Source organism: Heliangelus exortis, unplaced genomic scaffold (assembly GCF_036169615.1).
Source record: "Heliangelus exortis unplaced genomic scaffold, bHelExo1.hap1 Scaffold_285, whole genome shotgun sequence".
Classification (NCBI taxonomy): domain Eukaryota; kingdom Metazoa; phylum Chordata; class Aves; order Apodiformes; family Trochilidae; genus Heliangelus; species Heliangelus exortis.
The window spans coordinates 9,765-32,740 of NW_027285962.1; the positions used below are offsets into that span (position 1 = coordinate 9,765).

General features: G+C 46.9%; 1 protein-coding gene across 4 annotated transcripts; it reads right to left on the reverse strand.

Annotated features, from left to right (window-relative positions):
• Positions 1-697: 697 nt before the first annotated feature.
• Positions 698-19,290, reverse strand: LOC139790861 (RNA-binding protein 4B-like). Of its 4 annotated transcripts, none has more exons than XM_071732664.1 (3): positions 18,840-19,290; positions 5,567-6,339; positions 912-995 (listed from the first exon to the last, which is right to left on the reverse strand). In XM_071732664.1, the coding sequence occupies exons 1-2, from the start codon at positions 19,249-19,251 to the stop codon at positions 5,579-5,581; spliced, it is 1,173 nt and encodes a 390-aa protein (XP_071588765.1). In that variant the 5' UTR covers positions 19,252-19,290; the 3' UTR covers positions 912-995; positions 5,567-5,578. The 4 variants fall into 4 exon arrangements, 3 of the variants coding, with proteins under 3 accessions (XP_071588766.1, XP_071588765.1, XP_071588767.1); XM_071732666.1 differs by lacking the exon at positions 912-995 and adding an exon at positions 14,184-14,250 and having other exon boundaries at positions 6,100-6,339; XR_011723685.1 differs by lacking the exons at positions 912-995; positions 5,567-6,339 and adding exons at positions 14,185-14,253; positions 14,509-14,631.
• Between the last annotated feature and the right edge of the window lie 3,686 nt (positions 19,291-22,976).

Below are 22,976 nucleotides of genomic sequence, written 5' to 3' on the forward strand. Positions count from 1 at the left end.
GAGCAGTTGGAGCTCCCTCTGGGGCCCGGGTCCAAATTTGGGTTTTTTTGCCCCATTTTGTTGAGTCCAAATCCCCCCAAATTTTTTATCCCGAGAAAAAAACACACCGAATTTTTTTTTTTTTTTTTGGTAAAAATCTGATTTTTATTTGACCGGAAAAAGGGGGGGGGAAGGGGGGGGAGGGGAAGGGGGAGGGGGAGGGGCACACGCTGAACGCCACGATTTTTGGGGGGGGGGGAAAATGGGAAAAAAAATTGAAATAAAGGGGACGGGAAAAAAATATAAAAAAAAATCCTTTTTTTTTTTTTTTTTAATGGGGGAGGGGACAAAATTTTTTTTTTTTTTTTTTGGGGGGGGGAGGGGGCAAAATTAATTTTTTTTCTTTTTTTGGGGGGGCAAAATTCAATTTTTTTTTTTTTTGGGGGGGAGGGGGCAAAATTAATTTTTTTTTCTTTTTTTGGGGGGGCAAAATTCAATTTTTTTTTTTTTTTGGGGGGGGAGGGGGCAAAATTAATTTTTTTTTCTTTTTTTGGGGGGCAAAATTAATTTTTTTTTTTTGGGGGGGAGGGCAAAAATTTTTTTTTTTTTTTTTTTTGGGGTGGAGGAGGCAAAATTAATTTTTTTTTTTGGACGGGGGGAGGGGCAAAATTTTTTTTTTTTTTTTTTTTGGGGGGGGAGGGGGCAAAATTAATTTTTTTTTTTTTTTTAATTTTTTGGGGGGGGAAGCTCCAGGAGGGGGCGGAGCTAAAGGGCGGCGCCGCCCGCGCTCCCCACCTGAGCCTAGACCAGCTAGAGGAGGAGGAGGGGTGTGGGGGGGGGGGTTTGGCCCCAAAAACTACCCGAAAAAAAAGGTAAAATTTGGGGGTCGGGGAGGGGCAAAAATTCAAAAAAAAAAAAAAACCGAAATTTGGGGGAAAAAAAAGGGAAAAAAATTTGACCCCGAGAGCCGCGGCGCCGATTTCGCTGAACCCGACGTCCAAGCGCGAAAATCTTACCTGAAAAGAGAAAAGGAGAATTGGCGCAGGAGACCCCTCCTCCAGTTGGCCAAGCCCACCCCCCCCAGGACTGGTTAAGTCCTCCCAGTACTGGTTAAACCCCCCCAGTACTGGTTAAACCCCCCCAGTACTGGTTAAGCCCTCCCAGTACTGGTTAAGCCCCCCCCGGACCGGTTAAAGCGCGAGAGGTAACGGTGGAGCCCAACGTGGGGCACGGTCGGGGCTCCAAGCGTTGAGTTGGGCGGCGCCAAGAGGGGGTTGAAGACTCAACCAAGGAGCTCTTGAGTTGGTTGAACCAAGGGCAACCAAAGAGCCCGGGAGTTGGTTGAAGAGTTGACCCAACTGGGTGAAGGTGCAGCAGGAAGTTGGGGTCACCAAGGAGGTGGGGTCACCAGGATGTTGGCACCAACCACCCGTGGAGGTGGCGTCAAGAGGAAGCCATCCAGTTGGGTGTCACCAAGGAGCTGTTGAGTTGGTGCCACCAAGAACTCATCCAGTTGGGTGTCACCAAGTTGGTGTCACCAAGAAAACCCATCCAGTTGGGTGTCACCAATGAGTTGGTGTCACCAGGAACCCGTTGAGTTGGTGCCACCAAGAACCCATCCAGTTGGGTGCCACCAAGGACCTGTTGGGTTGGTGCCACCAGGAACCCAACCACCAATGACCCATTGAGTTGGCATCAAGAGGAAGCCATCCAGTTGGGTGTCACCAATGACCTGTTGAGTTGGTGCCACCAGGAACCCATCCAGTTGGGTCTCATCAATGAGTTGGTGTCACCAGGATGTTGTCACCAATGACCCTTTGAGTTGGTGCCACCAAGAACCCATCCAGTTGGGGTCACCAAGGAGTTGGTGTCACCAGGATGTTGTCACCAATGACCCGTTGAGTTGGTATCAAGAGGAAGCCATCCAGTTGGGTGTCACCAATGAGCTGTTGAGTTGGTGCCACCAAGAACTCATCCAGTTGGGTGTCACCAGGAACCCGTTGAGTTGGTATCAACAGGAACCCAACCACCAATGACCTGTTGAGTTGGCATCAAGAGGAACCCATCCAGTTGGGCGTCACCAATGACCCATTGAGTTGGTGCCATCAAGAACTCATCCAGTTGGGGTCACCAAGGAGTTGGTGTCACCAGGATGTTGTCACCAATGACCCGTTGAGGTGGCATCAAGAGGAAGCCATCCAGTTGGGTGTCACCAATGAGCTGTTGAGTTGGTGCCACCAAGGACCCACCCAGTTGGGTGCCACCAAGGACCTGTTGGGTTGGTGCCACCAGGAACCCAACCACCAATGACCTATTGAGTTGGCATCAAGAGGAACCCATCCAGTTGGGTGTCACCAATGACCCGTTGAGTTGGTGCCATCAAGAACCCATCCAGTTGGGTGTCACCACCGAGTTCTTTGAAGCCTCAACCAACCACCACCAACCCATCCAGTTGGGTGTCACCAACAACCCATTGAGTTGGCATCAAGAGGAACCCATCCAGTTGGGTGTCACCAACGACCCGTTGAGTTGGTATCAAGAGGAACCCATCCAGTTGGGTGTCACCAATGAGCTGTTGAGTTGGTGCCACCAAGAACCCATCCAGTTGGGTGTCACCAAGTTGGTGTCACCAAGAACCCATCCAGTTGGATGTCACCAATGACCCGTTGAGTTGGTGCCACCAAGAACTCATCCAGTTGGGGTCACCAAGGAGGTGGGGTCACCAGGATGTTGGCACCAACCACCCGTGGAGGTGGCGTCAAGAGGAAGCCATCCAGTTGGGTGCCACCAATGAGCTGTTGAGTTGGTGCCACCAAGAACTCATCCAGTTGGGTGTCACCAATGAGTTGGTGTCACCAAGAACCCACACAGTTGGGTGCCACCAACAACCCATTGAGTTGGTGCCACCAGGAACCCAACCACCAATGACCTGTTGAGTTGGCATCAAGAGGAACCCATCCAGTTGGGGTGTCACCAGCAACCCGTTGAGTTGGTGCCACCAAGAACCCACCCAGTTGGGTGTCACCAACGAGTTGGTGTCACCAAGACGTTGTCACCAATGACCTGTTGAGTTGGTGCCACCAAGAACCCATCCAGTTGGGTGTCACCAGGAACCCGCTGAGTTGGTATCAACAGGAACCCATCCAGTTGGGTGTCACCAAGTTGGTGTCACCAAGAACCCATCCAGTTGGGTGTCACCAATGACCCGTTGAGTCGGTGCCACCAAGAACCCATCCAGTCGGGGTCACCAAGGAGGTGGGGTCACCAGGATGTTGGCACCAACCACCCGTGGAGGTGGCATCAAGAGGAACCCATCCAGTTGGGTGTCACCAATGAGCTGGTGTCACCAAGAACCCATCCAGTTGGGTGCCACCAAGGACCTGTTGGGTTGGTGCCACCAGGAACCCAACCACCAATGACCTGTTGAGTTGGCATCAAGAGGAACCCATCCAGTTGGGTGTCACCAATGAGCTGTTGAGTTGGTGCCACCAAGAACCCACCCAGTTGGGTGTCACCAACAACCCATTGAGTTGGCATCAAGAGGAACCCATCCAGTTGGGTGTCACCAATGACCTGTTGAGTTGGTGCCACCAAGAACCCATCCAGTTGGGTCTCATCAATGAGTTGGTGTCACCAGGATGTTGTCACCAATGACCCGTTGAGTTGGTGTCATCAAGAGCCCATCCAGTTGGGTGTCACCAATGACCCATTGAGTTGGTATCAACAGGAACCCAACCACCAATGACCCGTTGAGTTGGCATCAAGAGGAACCCATCCAGTTGGGTGTCACCAACGACCCGTTGAGTTGGTGCCACCAAGAACCCATCCAGTTGGGTGTCACCAACGACCCGTTGAGTTGGTGCCACCAAGAACCCACCCAGTTGGGTGTCACCAATGAGTTGGTATCAACAAGAACCCATCCAGTTGGGTGTCACCAAGGAGTTGGTGTCACCACGAAGCCGTTGAGTTGGTATCAACAGGAACCCAACCACCAATGACCTGTTGAGTTGGCATCAGAGGAACCCATCCAGTTGGGTGTCACCAATGACCCGTTGAGTTGGTGCCATCAAGAACCCATCCAGTTGGGTGTCACCAACAACCCATTGAGGTGGCATCAAGAGGAACCCATCCAGTTGGGTGTCACCAACGACCCGTTGAGTTGCTGCCACCAAGAACCCATCCAGTTGGGTCTCATCAATGAGTTGGTGTCACCAAGACATCGTCACCAATGACCCGTTGAGTTGGCATCAAGAGGAACCCATCCAGTTGGGTGTCACCAATGACCTGTTGAGTTGGTGCCACCAAGAACCCATCCAGTTGGGTGCCACCAATGAGTTGGTGCCACCAAGAACTCATCCAGTTGGGTGCCACCAACAACCCATTGAGGTGGCATCAAGAGGAATCCATCCAGTTGGTGTCACCAAGAACCCATCCAGTTGAGTGCCAACAATGAGTTGGTGCCACCAAGAACTCATCCAGTTGGGTGTCACCAACAACCCATTGAGGTGGCATCAAGAGGAATCCATCCAGTTGGGTGTCACCAACGACCCGTTGAGTTGGTGCCACCAAGAACCCATCCAGTTGGGTCTCATCAATGAGTTGGTGTCACCAAGACATCGTCACCAATGACCTGTTGAGTTGGCATCAAGAGGAACCCATCCAGTTGGTGTCACCAAGAACCCATCCAGTTGGGTGCCACCAACGAGTTGGTGCCACCAAGAACCCATCCAGTTGGGTGTCACCAACGACCCATTGAGTTGGCATCAAGAGGAACCCATCCAGTTGGGTGTCACCAATGACCCATTGAGTTGGTGCCATCAAGAACCCATCCAGTTGGGTGTCACCAACGACCCATTGAGTTGGCATCAAGAGGAACCCATCCAGTTGGGTGTCACCAACGACCCGTTGAGTTGGTGCCACCAAGAACCCATCCAGTTGGGTGCCACCAATGAGTTGGTGCCACCAAGAACTCATCCAGTTGGGTGTCACCAACAACCCATTGAGGTGGCATCAAGAGGAATCCATCCAGTTGGGTGTCACCAACCACCCGTTGAGTTGGTGCCACCAAGAACCCATCCAGTTGGGTCTCATCAATGAGTTGGTGTCACCAAGACATCGTCACCAATGACCTGTTGAGTTGGCATCAAGAGGAACCCATCCAGTTGGTGTCACCAAGGACCCGTTGAGTTGGTGCCACCAAGAACCCATCCAGTTGGGTGTCACCAAGAACCCATCCAGTTGGGTGCCACCAATGAGTTGGTGCCACCAAGAACTCATCCAGTTGGGTGTCACCAACGACCCGTTGAGTCGGTGCCACCAGGAACCCATCCAGTTGGTGTCACCGAGTTGGTGCCACCAAGAACCCACCCAATTGGCTGTCCCCAACGAGCTGCTTGAACCCTCCCCCAACCCCCCCAACCCCTCCAACCGCCGCCCCTCTGGGCAACGCTTCGCTCGGAAGACCAAAAAAACCAAAAAACCCTCAACCCAACAAAAAAAAAACCAAGAAACCCCCAAAACCCAACCAAAGCCCGGCCGGAAAACCCCACCTCGGGCGGGTTCTACCCAATTGCCAAACCCCTCTCACCTCGGGGCTCCTTTAAAACGCCGAGTACCGCGCCCGATCGGCGTACGGGTCCCGCCCGAACCGCTGCATGTCGTAGAGGGACGCCCGGGTGACCGAGGAGACCGGCGAGAGTTGGCCCCTCTCGTAGGTGTAGGCCTCTCCGACGCCGGCGGCGGCCGCCCCGGTGGCCGCCGTGCGCCGCAGGGGGCTTCTATCCCGGGTGTAATAGGTGGAGGAGGCGGCCGCCGCGGCGGCGGCGGTGGCGGCGGCGGCGACGGCGGCCGCCGCGGTGCCGGGGGTCGGCAGCAGGGCTCTATCGTACGCGTCTAAAGTGGTGGGGATGCGGTTGGCCATGGCCGCCGCCGCCGTGGCCGCCATGGCGGAGGACTGGGAGTACTGGGCGTACTGGGAGTACTGGGCCATGGTCTGCTCGGCGTAGGCGTCGTACGCCGAGGCGGCGGCGGCGGCGGCGGCGGCGGCGTAGGAGGAGCGGACCCGGTAGCGTTTGTAGTAGTCGGCCGCCATCCCCCCGCCGTAGGCCTCGTCGTAATAGACCGTCTCGCCGTAGGCGGCGGCGGCGGCGGCGGTGGCGGCGGCGGCGGCGTAAGGGGCGCGGACGGCGCCGTACTGCTCGTTATAAACCTCGGCAAAATCCGGCACGGCGCCGGGACGGTCGACCGGGCATTCCTTAGACCAATGGCCTTCCTTCCCGCACCGGTAACAGCCGCTCTTGTCTCCCATCCCCGGCGCCGTCCGGAGGCGGCTGGTGGATAACTGCACGCGCATCCGTTTGCCTTCGGGGGAGGAGAGAGGAGGAGGAGGAGGAGGAGGAGACGGCGGGGAGGGGGTAAAAAAAGAAAAAAAAAGGGAAAAAAAATGAGGGCGGGGTCAGTGAGGCGGGAAAAATGGGAGGTTTCAGAAGAAAAACCCGAGCGGCGCAAAGGGGGAGGGGGGAGGGGGTGGGGGGAGAAAGGATAAAATAGCAGAGAAAAGGAAATGGCAGAGGGAGGGAAGAGAAATGGAGGAGGAAGGGAAAGGAAATGGTGGAGGAAAAAAGAATAAAATGGGGGAGGAAGAAAGAACAAAATGGGGGAGGAAAAGGAAAAGGAAATGGTCGAGAAAAGGAAAAGAAAATGGCGGAGGAAGAAAGAATAAAATGGGGGAGGAAAAAAGAACAAAATGGTGGAGGAAAAAGAATAAAATGGCGGAGGAAGAAAGAATAAAATGGTGGAGGAAAAAAGAACAAAATGGGGAAGGAAGAAAGAATAAAATGGGGGAGGAAAAAAGAACAAAATGGCGGAGGAAGAAAGAATAAAATGGGGGAGGAAAAACGAACAAAATGGGGGAGGGAAGACAAAGGAAATGGTTGAGAAAAGGAAAAGAAAATGGCGGAGGAAGAAAGAATAAAATGGGGGAGGAAAAAAGGAAAACAAAATGGTGGAGGAAAAAAACAAAATGGAGGAGGAAAAGGGAAAGGAAATGGTGGAGGAAGAAAAAATAAAATGGTGGAGGAAAAAAGAACAAAATGGGGGAGGAAGAAAGAATAAAATGGGGGAGGAAAAGGAAAAGGAAATGGTGGAAAAAGAAAAAATAAAATGGTGGAGGAAAAAAGAACAAAATGGTGGAGGAAAGGAAAAAAATGGTGGAGGAAAAAAGAACAAAATGGCGGAGGAAGAAAGAATAAAATGGGGGAGGAAAAAAGAACAAAATGGGGGAGGGAAGAGAAAGGAAATGGTCGAGAAAAGGAAAAGAAAATGGCGGAGGAAGAAAGAATAAAATGGGGGAGGAAAAAAGAACAAAATGGGGGAGGGAAGAGAAAGGAAATGGCAGAGAAAAGGAAAAGAAAATGGCGGAGGAAGAAAGAATAAAATGGGGGAGGAAAAAAGGAAAACAAAATGGTGGAGGAAAAAAACAAAATGGAGGAGGAAAAGGGAAAGGAAATGGTGGAGGAAGAAAAAATAAAATGGCAGAAAAAAGGAAAACAAAATGGAGGAGGAAAAGGGAAAGGAAATGGTGGAGGAAAGGAAAATAAAATGGTGGAGGAAGAAAGAAGAAAATGGGGGAGGAAAAAAGAACAAAATGGTGGAGGAAGAAAGAACAAAATGGTGGAGGAAGAAAGAACAAAATGGGGGAGGAAAAGGAAAAGGAAATGGTGGAGGAAAGGAAAAGAAAATGGGGGAGGAAGAAAGAACAAAATGGGGGAGGGAAGAGAAAGGAAATGGTCGAGAAAAGGAAAAGAAAATGGCGGAGGAAAAAAACAAAATGGTGGAGGAAAAGGGAAAGGAAATGGCGGAGGAAAGGAAAATAAAATGGCAGAGGAAAAAAGAATAAAATAGGGGAGGAAAAAAGAAAAAAATGGTGGAGGAAAAAAAACAAAATGGCAGAGGAAGAAAGAACAAAATGGCGGAGGAAGAAAGAATAAAATAGGGGAGGAAAAAAGAAAAAAATGGTGGAGGGAAAAAGAATAAAATGGTGGAGGAAAAGGAAAAGGAAATGGTGGAGGAAGAAAGAATAAAATGGTGGAGGAAGAAAGAACAAAATGGCGGAGGAAAAAAGAATAAAATGGGGGAGGAAAAGGAAAAGGAAATGGTGGAGGGAGAAGGAATGAAATGGTGGAAGAAAGGAAAACAAAATGGTGGAGGAAAAGCGAAAGGAAATGGAGGAAGAAAGAACAAAATGGTGGAGGAAGCAAAAACAAGATGGGGGAAGTAAAAAAAATTGGTGGAGAAAGGAAAAATGAAAATAAAAATAAAAGGAAAGGAAAATAAAATGGTGGAGGAAGAAAGAATAAAATGGTGGAGGAAGGGAAAACAGGAAAGTAAAATGGAGAAAAGGAAAACAAAATGGTGGGAGGGAAACAAACTGGTGAAGGGAGAAAAAACAAAATGGCGGAGAGAGAAAAAATAAAAATAAAATGGTGGAGGAAGGAAGAATAAAAATAAAAGGAAAGCAAAATGGTGGAGAAAAGGAAAACAAAATGGTGAAGAGAGAAAAAACAAAATGGTGGAGAAAGGAAAAACAAAACAGGAAAGGAAAATAAAATGGAGAAAAGGAAAACAAAATGGTGGGAGGGAAACAAAATGGTGGAGAAAGGAAACAAAATGGTGGACAAAGGAAAAACAAAACAGGAAAGGAAAATAAAATGGGGAAAAGGAAAACAAAATGGTGGAAGGGAAACAAAATGGTGGAGAAAGGAAACAAAATGGCGGAGAAAGGAAACAAAATGGCGGAGAAAGGAAACAAAATGGCGGAGAAAGGGAACAAAATGGTGGAAAGGAAACAAAATGGTGGAGAGAGGAAACAAAATGGTGGAGAAAGGAAACAAAATGGTGGAAAGGAAACAAAATGGTGGAAAGGAAACAAAATGGTGGAGAAAGGAAACAAAATGGTGGAAAGGAAACAAAATGGTGGAGAAAGGAATCAAAATGGTGGAGAAAGGAAACAAAATGGTGGAGAAAGGAAACAAAATGGTGGAGAAAGGAAACAAAATGGTGGAGAAAGGAAACAAAATGGTGGAGAAAGGAAACAAAATGGTGGAGAAGGGAAACAAAATGGTGGAAAGGAAACAAAATGGTGGAGAAAGGAAACAAAATGGTGGAAAGGAAACAAAATGGTGGAGAAAGGAAACAAAATGGTGGAAGGGAAACAAAATGGTGGAAAGGAAACAAAATGGTGGAAAGGAAACAAAATGGTGGAGAAAGGAAACAAAATGGTGGAGAAAGGAAACAAAATGGTGGAGAAAGGAAACAAAATGGTGGAGAAAGGAAACAAAATGGTGGAGAAAGGAATCAAAATGGTGGAGAAAGGAAACAAAATGGTGGAGAAAGGAAACAAAATGGTGGAGAAGGGAAACAAAATGGTGGAAAGGAAACAAAATGGTGGAAAGGAAACAAAATGGCGGAAACAAAATGGCGGAGGGAGAGAACCAAGATGGCGGAGGCTGGAAACCAAGATGGCGGCGGGAGGGAGGGAAGAGCAGAGATGGAGAGGAGGGCGCGGCCCCGGCCTCGAGACGGAGACGCGCGGCGGCGGCGGAGACGCGACCTGGAGCGGAAGCGGAGTCGTAATCCGGAGTCAAACCGGATTCAGAGCCCAGCGACAAACCCAGATGGAGTCCCGGGGCCAAACCGGAGTCAAACCGGAGTGGTGAGGCCGTGGGGAATTTGGAGCCTTAATCTGGAGTCAAACCAGAGCCACATCTGGGGTGGAATTTGGAGCCTTAATCTGGAGTCAAACCAGATCCACATCTGGGGTGGAACTGGAGGCTTAATCTGGAGTCAAACCAGATCCACATCCTGGTGTGGAATTTGGAGCCTTAATCTGGAGTCAAACCAGAGCAGCTTCTGGTGTCAAACTGGAGCCCTAATCTGGTGTCAAACTGGATCTGCAATCCAGTGTGGAATTTGGAGCCTTAATCCGGTGTCAAACCAGATCCACATCTGGTGTGGAACTGGAGCCTTAATCTGGAGTGAAACTGGAGCAGCTTCTGGTGTCAAACTGGAGCTGCAACCCAGTGTGGAATTTGGAGCCTTAATCTGGAGTGAAACCAGAGCCACATCTGGTGTGGAACTGGAACCTTAAACTGGTGTCAAACTGGAGCCACATCTGGTGTGGAATTTGGAGTCTTAATCTGGAGTCAAACCAGAGCCACATCTGGGGTGGAATTTGGAGCCTTAATTTGGTGTCAAACCAGATCCAAATCTGGTGTGGAACTGGAACCTTAAACTGGTGTCAAACTGGAGCCACATCTGGTGTGGAACTGGAGCCTTAATCTGGAGTCAAACCAGAGCAGCTTCTGGTGTCAAACTGGAGCCCTAATCTGGTGTCAAACTGGATCTGCAATCCAGTGTGGAATTTGGAGCCTTAATCCGGTGTCAAACCAGATCCACATCTGGTGTGGAACTGGAGCCTTAATCTGGAGTGAAACCAGAGCCACATCTGGTGTGGAACTGGAACCTTAAACTGGTGTCAAACCAGATCCACATCTGGTGTAGAATTTGGAGCCTTAATTTGGTGTCAAACTGGATCCACATCTGGTGTGGAACTGGAACCTTAATCTGGAGTGAAACCAGAGCCACATCTGGTGTGGAATTTGGAGCCTTAATCTGGTGTCAAACTGGAGCCTTAAACTGGTGTCAAACTGGAGCCTTAATTCAGAGTCAAATTGGAGCCACACCTGGTGTGGAACTGGAGCCTTAATCTGGAGTCAAACCAGAGCAGCTTCTGGTGTCAAACTGGAGCCTTAAACTGGTGTGGAATTTGGAGCCTTAATCTGGAGTCAAACTGGAGCCACATCTGGTGTGGAACTGGAGCCTTAATCTGGAGTCAAACCAGAGCCACATCTGGGGTGGAACTGGAGCCTTAATCTGGAGTCAAACCAGAGCAGCTTCTGGTGTGGAATTTGGAGCCTTAATTTAGTGCCAAACTGGAACCTTAATCTGGAGTCAAACCAGAGCCACATCTGGTGTGGAACTGGAACCTTAAACTGGTGTCAAACTGGAGCTACATCTGGTGTGGAATTTGGAGCCTTAATCTGGTGTCAAACTGGAGCCTTAATCTGGTGTCAAACTGGAGCAGTGATGTGGAGTCAAATTGGAGCCACACCTGGTGTCAAACTGGAGCCTTAATCTGGAGTCAAACTGGATCCACATCCTGGTGTGGAACTGGAGCCTTAATCTGGAGTGAAACCAGAGCAGCTTCTGGTGTCAAACTGGAGCCTTAAACTGGTGTGGAATTTGGAGCCTTAATCTGGAGTCAAACCAGATCCACATCTGGTGTGGAACTGGAGCCTTAATCTGGAGTCAAACCAGAGCCACTTCTGGTGTGGAATTTGGAGCCTTAATTTAGTGCCAAACTGGAGCCTTAATCTGGAGTCAAACCAGATCCACATCTGGTGTGGAACTGGAACCTTAAACTGGTGTCAAACTGGAGCTACATCTGGTGTGGAATTTGGAGCCTTAATCTGGTGTCAAACTGGAGCAGTAATGTGGAGTCAAATTGGAGCCACACCTGGTGTGGAACTGGAGCCTTAATCTGGAGTCAAACCAGAGCAGCTTCTGGTGTCAAACTGGAGCTGCAATCCAGTGTGGAATTTGGAGCCTTAATCTGGAGTCAAACTGGAGCCACATCTGGTGTGGAATTTGGAGCCTTAATCCGGTGTCAAACCGGATCCACATCCTGGTGTGGAACTGGACCCTTAATCCGGAGTCAAACTGGATCCACATCCAGTGTGGAATTTGGAGCCTTAATCCGGTGTCAAACCGGATCCACATCCTGGTGTGGAACTGGACCCTTAATCCGGAGTCAAACTGGAGCCACATCCAGTGTGGAATTTGGAGCCTTAATCCGGAGTCAAACCGGAGCCACAACCCGGTGTCAAACCAGAACTGCATCCAGGTGTGGAACTGGAGCCTCAATCCGGTGTCAAACCGGAGTCAAACCGGAACCAGAATCCGGAGTCAAACCGGAGCCTCAATCCGGTGTCAAACCGGAACCAGAACCCGGGGTCAAACCGGAGCCACATCCCGGGGTCAAACCGGAGCCACTCCCTGGCATCCAAGCGGAGTCAAAGCGGAGTCAAACCGGAGTGAAACCGGAGTCAAACCCCATCCACCACACTTACCAGGACCGTGCCACCTCCCGCCCCGGCCGCCAGCGAGCTTCCCGACGGAAAACGCTCCCGCCGGACCAGCACCGAGGGGGTTTTTTTGGGGCAAATTGGGGCTTTTTTGGGGCAATTCAGGGTTGGGGTTTTTTTTAGAGCTTCCTTTGGGGCAATTTGAGGCTTTTTTGGGGCGATTTGAGGCTTTTTTTGGGGCGATTTGAGGCTTTTTTTGAGGCGCGGTTCAAGCTCGAGCGGCGCCCGCCCGGGATTTTTTTTTGTTTTTTTGAGGGAAATAGGTGGAAAATCGGGATTTTTTTTTTTTTTTTTGAGGGCAATTCAGGGTTGGGGTTTTTTTTACAGCTCCTTTGGGTCGATTTGAGGCTTTTTTGGGTCGATTTGAGGCTTTTTTTGGGGCGATTTGAGGCTTTTTTTGAGGCGCGGTTCAAGCTCGAGCGGCGCCCGCCCGGGATTTTTTTTGTTGTTTTTTGAGGGAAATAGGTGGAAAATCAGGATTTTTTTCTTTTTTTGAGGGCAATTCAGGGTTGGGGTTTTTTTTAAAGCTTCCTTTGGGTCGATTTGAGGCTTTTTTGGGGTGATTTGAGGCTTTTTTGGGTGATTTGAGGCTTTTTTTGAGGCGCGGTTCAAGCTCGAGCGGCGCCCACCCGGGATTTTTTTTTGTTTTTTGAGGGAAATAGGTGGAAAATCGGGATTTTTTTTTTTTTTTGAGGGCAATTCAGGGTTGGGGTTTTTTTTTAAGCTTCCTCTGGGTCGATTTGAGGCTTTTTTTGGGGTGATTTGAGGCTTTTTTGGGGCGATTTGAGGCTTTTTTTGAGGCGCGGTTCAAGCTCGAGCGGCGCCCGCCTGGGATTTTTTTTGTTGTTTTTTGAGGGAAATAGGTGGAAAATCAGGATTTTTTTCTTTTTTTGAGGGCAATTCAGGGTTGGGGTTTTTTTTAGAGCTTCCTTTGGGTCAATTTGAGGCTTTTTTTGGGGTGATTTGAGGCTTTTTTTGGGGCATTTTGAGGCTTTTTTTGAGGCACGGTTCAAGCTCGAGCGGCGCCCGCCTGGGATTTTTTTTTGTTTTTTGAGGGAAATAGGTGGAAAATCGGGATTTTTTTTTTTTTCTTGAGGGCAATTCAGGGTTGGGGTTTTTTTTACAGCTCCTTTGGGTCGATTTGAGGCTTTTTTGGGGGTGATTTGAGGCTTTTTTGGGTCGATTTGAGGCTTTTTTTGGGTCGATTTGAGGCTTTTTTTGAGGCGCGGTTCAAGCTCGAGCGGCGCCCGCCCGGGATTGTTTTTTGTTTTTTTGAGGGAAATAGGTGGAAAATCAGGATTTTTTTTTTTTTTTGAGGGCAATTCAGGGTTGGGGTTTTTTTTAAAGCTTCCTCTGGGTCGATTTGAGGCTTTTTTTGGGTCGATTTGAGGCTTTTTTTGGGGCGATTTGAGGCTTTTTTTGAGGCGCGGTTCAAGCTCGAGCGGCGCCCGCCCGGGATTTTTTTTTGTTTTTTGAGGAAAATAGGTGGAAAATTGGGATTTTTTTTTTTTTTTGAGGGCAATTCAGGGTTGGTTTTTTTTTTACAGCTCCTTTGGGTCGATTTGAGGCTTTTTTGGGTCGATTTGAGGCTTTTTTTGGGGCGATTTGAGGCTTTTTTTGAGGCGCGGTTCAAGCTCGAGCGGCGCCCGTCCGGGATTTTTTTTTGTTTTTTTGAGGGAAATAGGTGGAAAATCAGGATTTTTTTTTTTTGGGAGTTGTTTTTCCAGGGATTTCTTGGTTTTTAGGAATTGGCAGATTTAGTTTTGGGGAGGAAGGGGGTTGGGAAGGAAGGGGGGAAGGGGGGGGACACACGCGCCAGCACCGAGAGCTCGAACCGGGCGGCGGGAAGAGGAGCAACGGTTGGAAAAACAAAAAAAAAAAAGGAAAAAAAAAAAAGGAAAAAAACACCAAAACCCCCCCAAAAAAAAAAAAAAAAAAATAAGCAAGGCCCGAGCGGTGCCGATGGGGTCGATCGAGCGCCTCCGCTTCCCCCCCTCTTACCGGGAAGAGGAAGAGGAGGAAGAGGAAGAGGAGGAATTGGGACTTCGCCAGCGTCGTCGCAATCGTCCTGCTGGGGGGGGGTGAAGTGAAAAATGGACCAAAAAAGTCCCTTTCTCCCCCAAAACGGCCCCTGGAACGCCCCCAGGGGGGGTTTTGGGGGGGATCTGGGGTTTTTTGGGTGGGGGGAGGGGGGGGGGAAGTGGTAACCAGGAGGCTGGGGGGGGTAAACTGGGTAAACTGGGATCTGGAAGCGATGAGCTGGGGGGCTGGTAACCAGTAGGCTGGGGACTGGTAACCAGTAGCCTGGGGACTGGTAACCACTAACCTGGTGACTGGGAAGCAGTTAACTGGTGACCAGTAAGGTGGGACATGGTAACCAGTAGGCTGGGGGATGGTAATCAGGGAGCTGGACTCCAGAACCAGGGACTGGGAGCTGGTAACCAGTAACCTGGAATAGATAACCAGTAGCCTAGGAGCTGGTAACCAGTAGCCTGGGAGCTGGTAACCAGTAAGCTGGGATAACCAGGAGCCTGGGATAACCAGTAGCCTGGAGTAACCAGTAGCCTGGAGGCTGGTAACCAGTAGCCTGGGATAACCAGTAGCCTGGAGTAACCAGTAGCCTGGGAGCTGGTAACCAGTAACCCAGGAGCTGGTAACCAGTAAGCTGGGATAGATAACCAGTAGCCTGGGACCTGGTAACCAGTAACCTGGGATAACCAGTAGCCTGGGAGCTGGAAACCAGTAACCCAGGACTGGTAACCAGTAACCTGGAGTAACCAGTAGCCTGGGACCTGGTAACCAGTAGCCTGGGATAACCAGTAGTCTGGGACCTGGTAACCAGTAACCCAGGAGCTGGTAACCAGTAAACTGGGATAACCAGTAGTCTGGGAGCTGGTAACCAGTAACCCAAGAGCTGGTAACCAGTAACCCAGGAGCTGGTAACCAGTAACCCAGGGTCTGGTAACCAGTAACCTGGAACCTGGTAACCAGTAACCTGGAACCTGGTAACCAGTTACCCAGGAGCTGGTAACCAGTAACCTGGGATAACCAGTAGCCTGGGAGCTGGTAACCAGTAACCCAGGAGCTGGTAACCAGTAAACTGGGATAACCAGTAGTCTGGGAGCTGGTAACCAGTAACCCAAGAGCTGGTAACCAGTAACCCAGGGGCTGGTAACCAGTAACCTGGGATAACCAGTAGTCTGGGAGCTGGTAACCAGTAACCCAGGAGCTGGTAACCAGTAACCCAGGAGCTGGTAACCAGTAACCTGGGACCTGGTAACCAAGCAACCTGGGATAGATAACCAGTAGCCTGGAGGCTGGTAACCAGTAACCCAGGAGCTGGTAACCAGTAGCCTGGAACCTGGTAACCAGTAACCTGGAGTAACCAGTAGCCTGGGAGCTGGTAACCAGTAACCTGGGATAGATAACCAGTAGCCTGGAGGCTGGTAACCAGTAGCCTGGGATAACCAGTAGCCTGGATTCTGGAAACCAGTAACCCAGGAGCTGGTAACCAGTAACCTGGAACCTGGTAACCAGTAACCCAGGAGCTGGTAACCAGTAACCTGGGATAACCAGTAGCCTGGGAGCTGGAAACCAGTAACCTGGGATAGATAACCAGTAAGCCAGGGGCTGGTAACCAGTAACCCAGGAGCTGGTAACCAGTAGCCTGGATTCTGGTAACCAGTAACCTGGGATAACCAGTAGCCTGGGAGCTGGTAACCTGGTCTGGGTTGGTGGCCTGGGGGGAGTGGAAAGATTAAAAAAAAAAAAAAAAAAAAAAGGACTGAAAAAAAGTCAAAATCCCCCAAATTTGGGTTTTTTTCCAGGCAGGGGGAGGTGGGGCCCAGCCTGGGCTGGAAAATCCTGGGAAATTGGGGAAAAATGGGGAAAAAAACCCCAAGGAAATAAGAAAAAAAGTGGCAAAATTAGGGGAAAGCAGAGAAATGGGAAAAGGGTTAAAAATGGGAATTTAAAAATTGAAAAAAAAATGAAAATAAAGGGGAAAAGGCCACAAAATAAATGAAAAAAAAATGAAAACGTGAAAATTAATGAAAAAAACCCAAAAAACCCCAAATTAATTAAAACCCTGGAGAAAAACACAGAGTAAGAAACACACAAAATAAGTGGAAAGAGAGAAAATAATTTAAAAAAAAATTTGGATTGCAAAAAAGGTCAAAATAAGGGAAAAAACATAAAATAAAGGGACACAAAGTTTAAAACTACACAAAATAAGTTTTAAAACCACACAAAATTGATTTTAAAAGCCCTGAAATAAAGTAAAAAAACCAGAAAATAAATGAAAAAAATAAAGCAGAAAATAAAAGAGATGAAAACCCCCCAGAAAATAATAAAAAAACAACAAAATAAAGAAAAATTAATGGAGAAAAATGAAATATTAAAAAAAAAAATGGAGAAAATTAAAGCTTAAAAAGAAAAGAAATAAATGAAAAAAAATATAAGAAATAGAAAGGAAAAAATAAAGAGAAAATAAAGGGAAAAAATTAAATAAATAGAAATTTAATAAATAGAAATAAATAGAAATTAAATAAATTAAATAAATAGAAAAAAAGAGAAAATGACTGAAAAAAAAAAAACAGAAAATAATTGGTAGAAAGAAGGGAAAACCAGGAAATAAAAGGGAAAAAAAGGAAATAAAGGAGAAAATAAAATGGAAAGAGGAAAAAAATGGGAAAAGCTGAAGTTTTGGTTAAAACAGAAAAAAAAGGGGAAAAAGGCAAGATAAAGGGAAAAAGGAAAAATAAATGAAAAAAAGGAAAAGGGGAAAATAATTGGGAAAAGGAAAAAGAAAGGAAAAATGAAAGAGAAAAAAGGGAAATTGAAGGGAGAAAAAGGAAAAGTAAAGGAAAAAAGGAAAAAGAAATGGAAAAAGGAAAAATAAAGAGGAAAGGGAAAAAGAAGATGGAAAAAAATGAAAAATAGAGAGAAAAAAAGAAAAATTAATGGAAAAAAGGAGAAATAAACAGGAAAAAAGGAAAAGGTAAAAAAGGGAAAATAAAGGGGAAAAAAGAAAAGGGGAAAAAGGAAAAATAAAGAGGAAAGGGGGAAAATAGATGGAAAAGGAAAAATAAATGAGAAAAAAGGAAAAATCACTGGAGAAAAGGAAAAATAAAGTGAAAAAGGATAAAATAAACAGGGAAAGGGAGAATAAGAGATGAAAAGGAGGAAAAATAAATGGGAAAAGTGTAAAAATATAGGGAAAAAAGAAAAATAAAGGGGAAAAGAGAAGAAGCAGATGGAAAAAGAAAAAATAAAAAAAGAAAATGGAGAAAAGGAAAAATAAATGGAAAAAAAGGAGAAATAAAGGGGGAAAAGAGGAAAAATAAAGAGAAAAAAGGAAAATTAAATGGTAAAAAGGAAAATTAAAGAGAAAAAAGGAAAATTAAAGAGAAAAAAGGAAAAATAAAGAGAAAAAAGGAAAACTGAACAGGAAAAAAGAAAAAATAAAGGGAAAAAAGGAAAAACAGGTGGAAAAAAGGAAAAACAGGTGGAAAAAAGGAAAAACAGGTGGAAAAAAGGAAAAACAGGTGGAAAAAAGGAAAAACAGGTGGAAAAAAGGAAAAACAGGTGGAAAAAAGGAAAAACAGGTGGAAAAAAGGAAAAACAGGTGGAAAAAAGGAAAAACAGGTGGAAAAAAGGAAAAACAGGTGGAAAAAAGGAAAAACAGGTGGAAAAAAGGAAAAACAGGTGGAAAAAAGGAAAAACAGGTGGAAAAAAGGAAAAACAGGTGGAAAAAAGGAAAAATAAAGGGGGAAAAGAGGAAAAATAGATGGAAAAAAGGGAAAACAGATGGAAAAAAGGAAAAATAAAGGGGGAAAAGAGGAAAAATAGATGGAAACAAGGAAAAATAAATGGAAAAAAGGAAAAATAAATGGAAAAAAGGAAAAATAAATGGAAAAAAGGAAAAATAAATAGAAAAAATAAGAACTAAACAGGAGAAGAGAAAAATAAACATAAAAAAGGAAAAACAGGTGGAAAAAAGGAAAAATAAAGGGGGGAAAGAGGAAAAATAGATGGAAACAAGGGAAAATAAATGGAAAGAAGGGAAAATAAATAGAAAAAGGGGAAAATAAATGGAAAAAGGGGAAAATAAATGGAAAAAGGGGAAAATAAATGGAAAAAGGGGAAAATAAATGGAAAAAGGGGAAAATAAACAGAAAAAAGGAAAAATAAATGGAAAAAAGGGAATATAAATGGAAAAAAGAAAAAATTAATGGAAAAAAGGATAAATAAATGCAAAAAAGGAAAAATAAATGGAAAAAAGGGAAAATAAACGGAAAAAAGAAAAATAAACTGAAAAAAGGGAAAATAAATGGAAAAAAGGGAAAATAAACGGAAAAAAGGAAAAATAAACGGAAAAAAGGGAAAATAAACAGAAAAAAGGAAAAATAAATGGCAAAAAGCAAAACTAAACAGAAAAAAGGAAAACCTAAAGAGGAAAAGAGAAAAAACCAACCCCAACACAGAGAAAACAACCGGCAAAAAACCCCAAAACCAAAGAGAAAACCCAAAGAAACCGAAAAAACAAAAACACCCAACAGAAGAGCGAAGCCAAGAACCCAACAACAACAAAACCAACCCCTAAAGACCCCAACCCCCCCTGAGACCCCCCCAAAACCCCAACCCCTGGGGGCTCACCCTGGAACTCGGTGTTATCCAAGCCCCTGATGGCCTCCACGGCGTCCTCGGCGCGCTCCATGTGGACGAAGGCGTAGTCCTTGACGATGTCGCACTCGATGACGGGGCCGTACTCCTCGAACTTGGCCCGGAGCTCCAGGTTGGTGCATCCCGGGCTGATGTTCCCCACGTGGAGCTTGGTGGAAGCTTTGCTCTTGTTCTTGCTGGCCTCCACGTTGATGCAGACCCCGTGGAGCTTGTGGTGGTGGAGGTTGCGGATGGCGTCCTCGGCCGCCGTTTTGTCCTCGATGTGGACGAAGCCGTAGTTCTTGATGATGTCGCATTCCAGGACCTTCCCGTACTGCTCGAAGAGGGAACGGATCTCCTGCTCCGTCGCCTCCCGCGGGAGGTTCCCGATGAACAGCTTGACCATGGTTGGGGAGGGAGGTGAAAGCTCCTGAGGAGAGAAAAAAGGTTGAGGGGGGGAAAAAGGTTGAGGGGGGGAAAAAGGTTGAGGGGGGGAAAAAGGTTGAGGGGGGGAAAAAGGTTGAGGGGGGGAAAAAGGTTGAGGGGGGGAAAAAGGTTGAGGGGGGGAAAAAGGTTGAGGGGGGGAAAAAGGTTGAGGGGGGGAAAAAAGGTTGAGGGGGGGAAAAAGGTTGAGGGGGGGAAAAAGGTTGAGGGGGGGAAAAAGGCGGGAAATGGGTGAGGCGCGTGAGGGAGAGAGAGAGGTGAGTGGGAAGTGGAGAGGAAGGGAGGGAAAGGAGAGAGGAAGGGTCAAAAGAAGAGAGAAAGGGGGAAGGAAGAGGGAAATGGAGAAAAAGTAGAGAGGAAGAATCAAAAAGTAGAGAGGAAGACTCAAAAAATAGAGAGGAAGAGTCAAAAAGTAGAGAGGAAGAGTCAAAAAGTAGAGAGCGACAGGCAAGGAAGAGCCCAGTGGCCAAAAAGTAGAGAACAAGACCCAAAAAAGAGAGCAAGACCCAAAAAAACAGAGCTAGACCCAAAGATAGAGGGAAAGACCCAAAAAATAGAGAGCAAGACTCAAAAAATAGAGAGAAACAGGCAAGGAAGAGCCCAGTGGCTAAAAAGTAGAGAGCAATGGCCAAAAAATGGAGACCGAGAGCCAACAAAGAGACCAAGAGGCAAAAAATAGAGAACAAGACCCAAAAATAGAGAACAAGACCCAAAAATTAGAGAACAATAGTCAAAAAGTAGAGAGCAAGACTCAAAAAATAGTGAGGGGAGAAGAGGGAACGGATCTCCTGCTCCGTCGCCTCCCGCGGGAGGTTCCCGATGAACAGCTTGACCATGGTTGGGGAGGGAGGTGAAAGCTCCTGAGGGGGGGAAAAAGGTTGAGGGGGGGAAAAAAGGCGGGAAACGGGTGAGGCGCGTGAGGGAGAGAGAGAGGTGGGTGGGAAGTGGAGAGGAAGGGTCAAAAAGTAGAGAGCAAGACCCAAAAACAGAGAGCAAGACCCAAAATATAGAGAGCGAGACCCAAAATATAGAGAGCAAGACCCAAAATATAGAGAGAAACAGGCAAGGAAGAGCCCAGTGGCCAAAAAGTAGAGAGCAAGACCCAAAAATAGAGAACAAGAGCCAACGAAGAGACCAAGAGGCAAAAAATAGAGAACAAGACCCAAAAAATAGTGAGAAGAGGGAACGGATCTCCTGCTCCGTCGCCTCCCGCGGGAGGTTCCCGATGAGCAGCTTGACCATGGTTGGGGAGGGAGGTGAAAGCTCCTGAGGGGAGAAAAAAGGTTGAGGGGGGGAAAAGGTTGAGGGGGGGAAAAAGGTTGAGGGGAGAAAAAAGGCGGGAAACGGGTGAGGCGCGTGAGGGAGAGAGAGAGGTGAGTGGGAAATGGAGAGGAAGGGAGGGAAAGGAGAGAGGAAGGGTCAAAAAATAGAGAGAAACGACCAGGGAAGAGCCCAGTGGCCAAAAAGTAGAGAGCAAGACCCAAACATACAGAACAATGGTCAAAAAGTAGAGAACAAGACCCAAAAAATAAAGACCGAGAGCCAACGAAGAGACCAAGAGGCAAAAAATAGAGAACAAGACCCAAAAATAGAGAACAAGACCCAAAAATAGAGAACAAGACCCAAAAATAGAGAACAAGACCCAAAAAATAGAGAACAAGACCCAAAAATAGAGAACAAGATCCAAAAAACAGAGAACAAGACCCAAAAAATAGAGAACAAGACCCAAAAAATAGAGAGCAAGACCCAAAAATAGAGAACAAGACCCAAAAACAGAGAACAAGACCCAAAAATAGAGAACAATGGTCAAAAAACAGTGAGGGGAGAAGAGGGAACGGATCTCCTGCTCCGTCGCCTCCCGCGGGAGGTTCCCGATGAGCAGCTTGACCATGGTTGGGGAGGGAGGTGAAAGCTCCTGAGGGGAGAAAAAAGGTTGAGGGGGGGAAAAAGGTTGAGGGGGGGAAAAAGGTTGAGGGGGGAAAAAGGTTGAGGGGGGAAAAAGGTTGAGGGGGGGAAAAAGGTTGAGGGGGGGAAAAAGGTTGAGAGGGGGAAAAAGGTTGAGGGGGGGAAAAAGGTTGAGGGGGGGAAAAAGGTTGAGGGGGGGAAAAAGGTTGAGGGGGGAAAAAAGGCGGGAAACGGGTGAGGCGTGTGAGGGAGAGAGAGAGGTGGGTGGGAAATGGAGAGGAAGGGTCAAAAAGTAGAGAGCAAGACCCAAAAAATGGAGAGAAACGGACAAGGAAAAGAGACCAAGAGCCAAAAAATAGAGAGCAAGACCCAAAAATACAGAACAATGGTCAAAAAGTAGAGAACAAGACCCAAAAATTAGAGACCGAGAGCCAACAAAGAGACCAAGAGGCAAAAAATAGAGAACAAGACCCAAAAATAGAGAACAAGACCCAAAAAATGGAGAGAAACAGGCAAGGAAGAGCCCAGTGGCCAAAAAGTAGAGAGCAATGGCCAAAAAATAGAGAACAAGACCCAAAAATAGAGAACAAGACCCAAAAAATGGAGAGCAAGACCCAAAAAATAGAGAGCGATGGGCAAGGAAGAGCCCAGTAGCCAAAAAATAGAGAACAAGAGCCAAAAAATAGAGACCAAGAGCCAAAAAAGAGAACAAGACCCAAAAAATAGAGAACAAGACCCAAAAATAGAGAGCAAGAGCCAAAAAATAGAGAGCAAGACCCAAAAATAGAGAACAAGACCCAAAAAATAGAGAGCAAGACCCAAAAAATAGAGAACAAGACCCAAAAAGTAGAGACCAGCAGCCAAGGAAGAGGCCAAGGGACAAAAAAAGAGATCAAGACCCAAAAAATAGAGAACAAGACCCAAAAAATAGAGAGAAACGGGCAAGGAAGAGGCCAAGGGACAAAAAGTAGAGACCAAGACCCAAAAAATAGAGACCAAGACCCAAAAAATAGAGACCAAGACCCAAAAGTAGAGACCAAGACCCAAAAGTAGAGACCAAGACCCAAAAAATAGAGCCCAAGACCCAAAAAATAGAGACCAAGACCCAAGGAAGAGCCCGAGGACCAAAAAAAAAGCCCCAAACCCAACCAAAAAGAGCCCAAGTCCGAAAAACCAAACCCAAATCTCCCCAAAGAGACCTCAAAGCCCAAGAGAAGCCCCCAAAACCCAACCAAACTCCCCATAAAAACACCTCGACTCCCCCAAGGTGCCAAATGGAGACCCCAAAGTCCAAAAAAAAAAGACTCTAAGACTCAAAAACCACAAAACCCCTCAAAAAGATGCCAAACCCCAAGAAAAAAACCCCAAACCACACCAAAGCCCCTAAATCCCTGCCCAAAACCCAATGAAGAGCACACATCGCCCCTAAAAAACCCCAAAACCCAACAAATCCCCCCAAATCCGCCAAATTTCCCAAGATTAGTTCCTAAAAAAAAAGAAAAACCTGCAACACCCCTATAAAAAAACAGAAAAAATATAAAAAACCAGAAAAAACGCCCCAAATCCCTGCTCTCCAAGACCCTAAATTCCCAAAAAAATCCCAAGTCTGATTTTTAACCCCTAAACTCCACGATTCTGCCCCAAACCCCCTCAAATCCCCCCAAAAACCTCATTTTCAGCCCTTAAACTCCACGATTCTGTCCCAAACCCCCTCAAATCCCCCTCAATCCCCTCCAAATCTCATTTTAAAACCCTTAAACTCCACGATTCTGCCCCAAACCA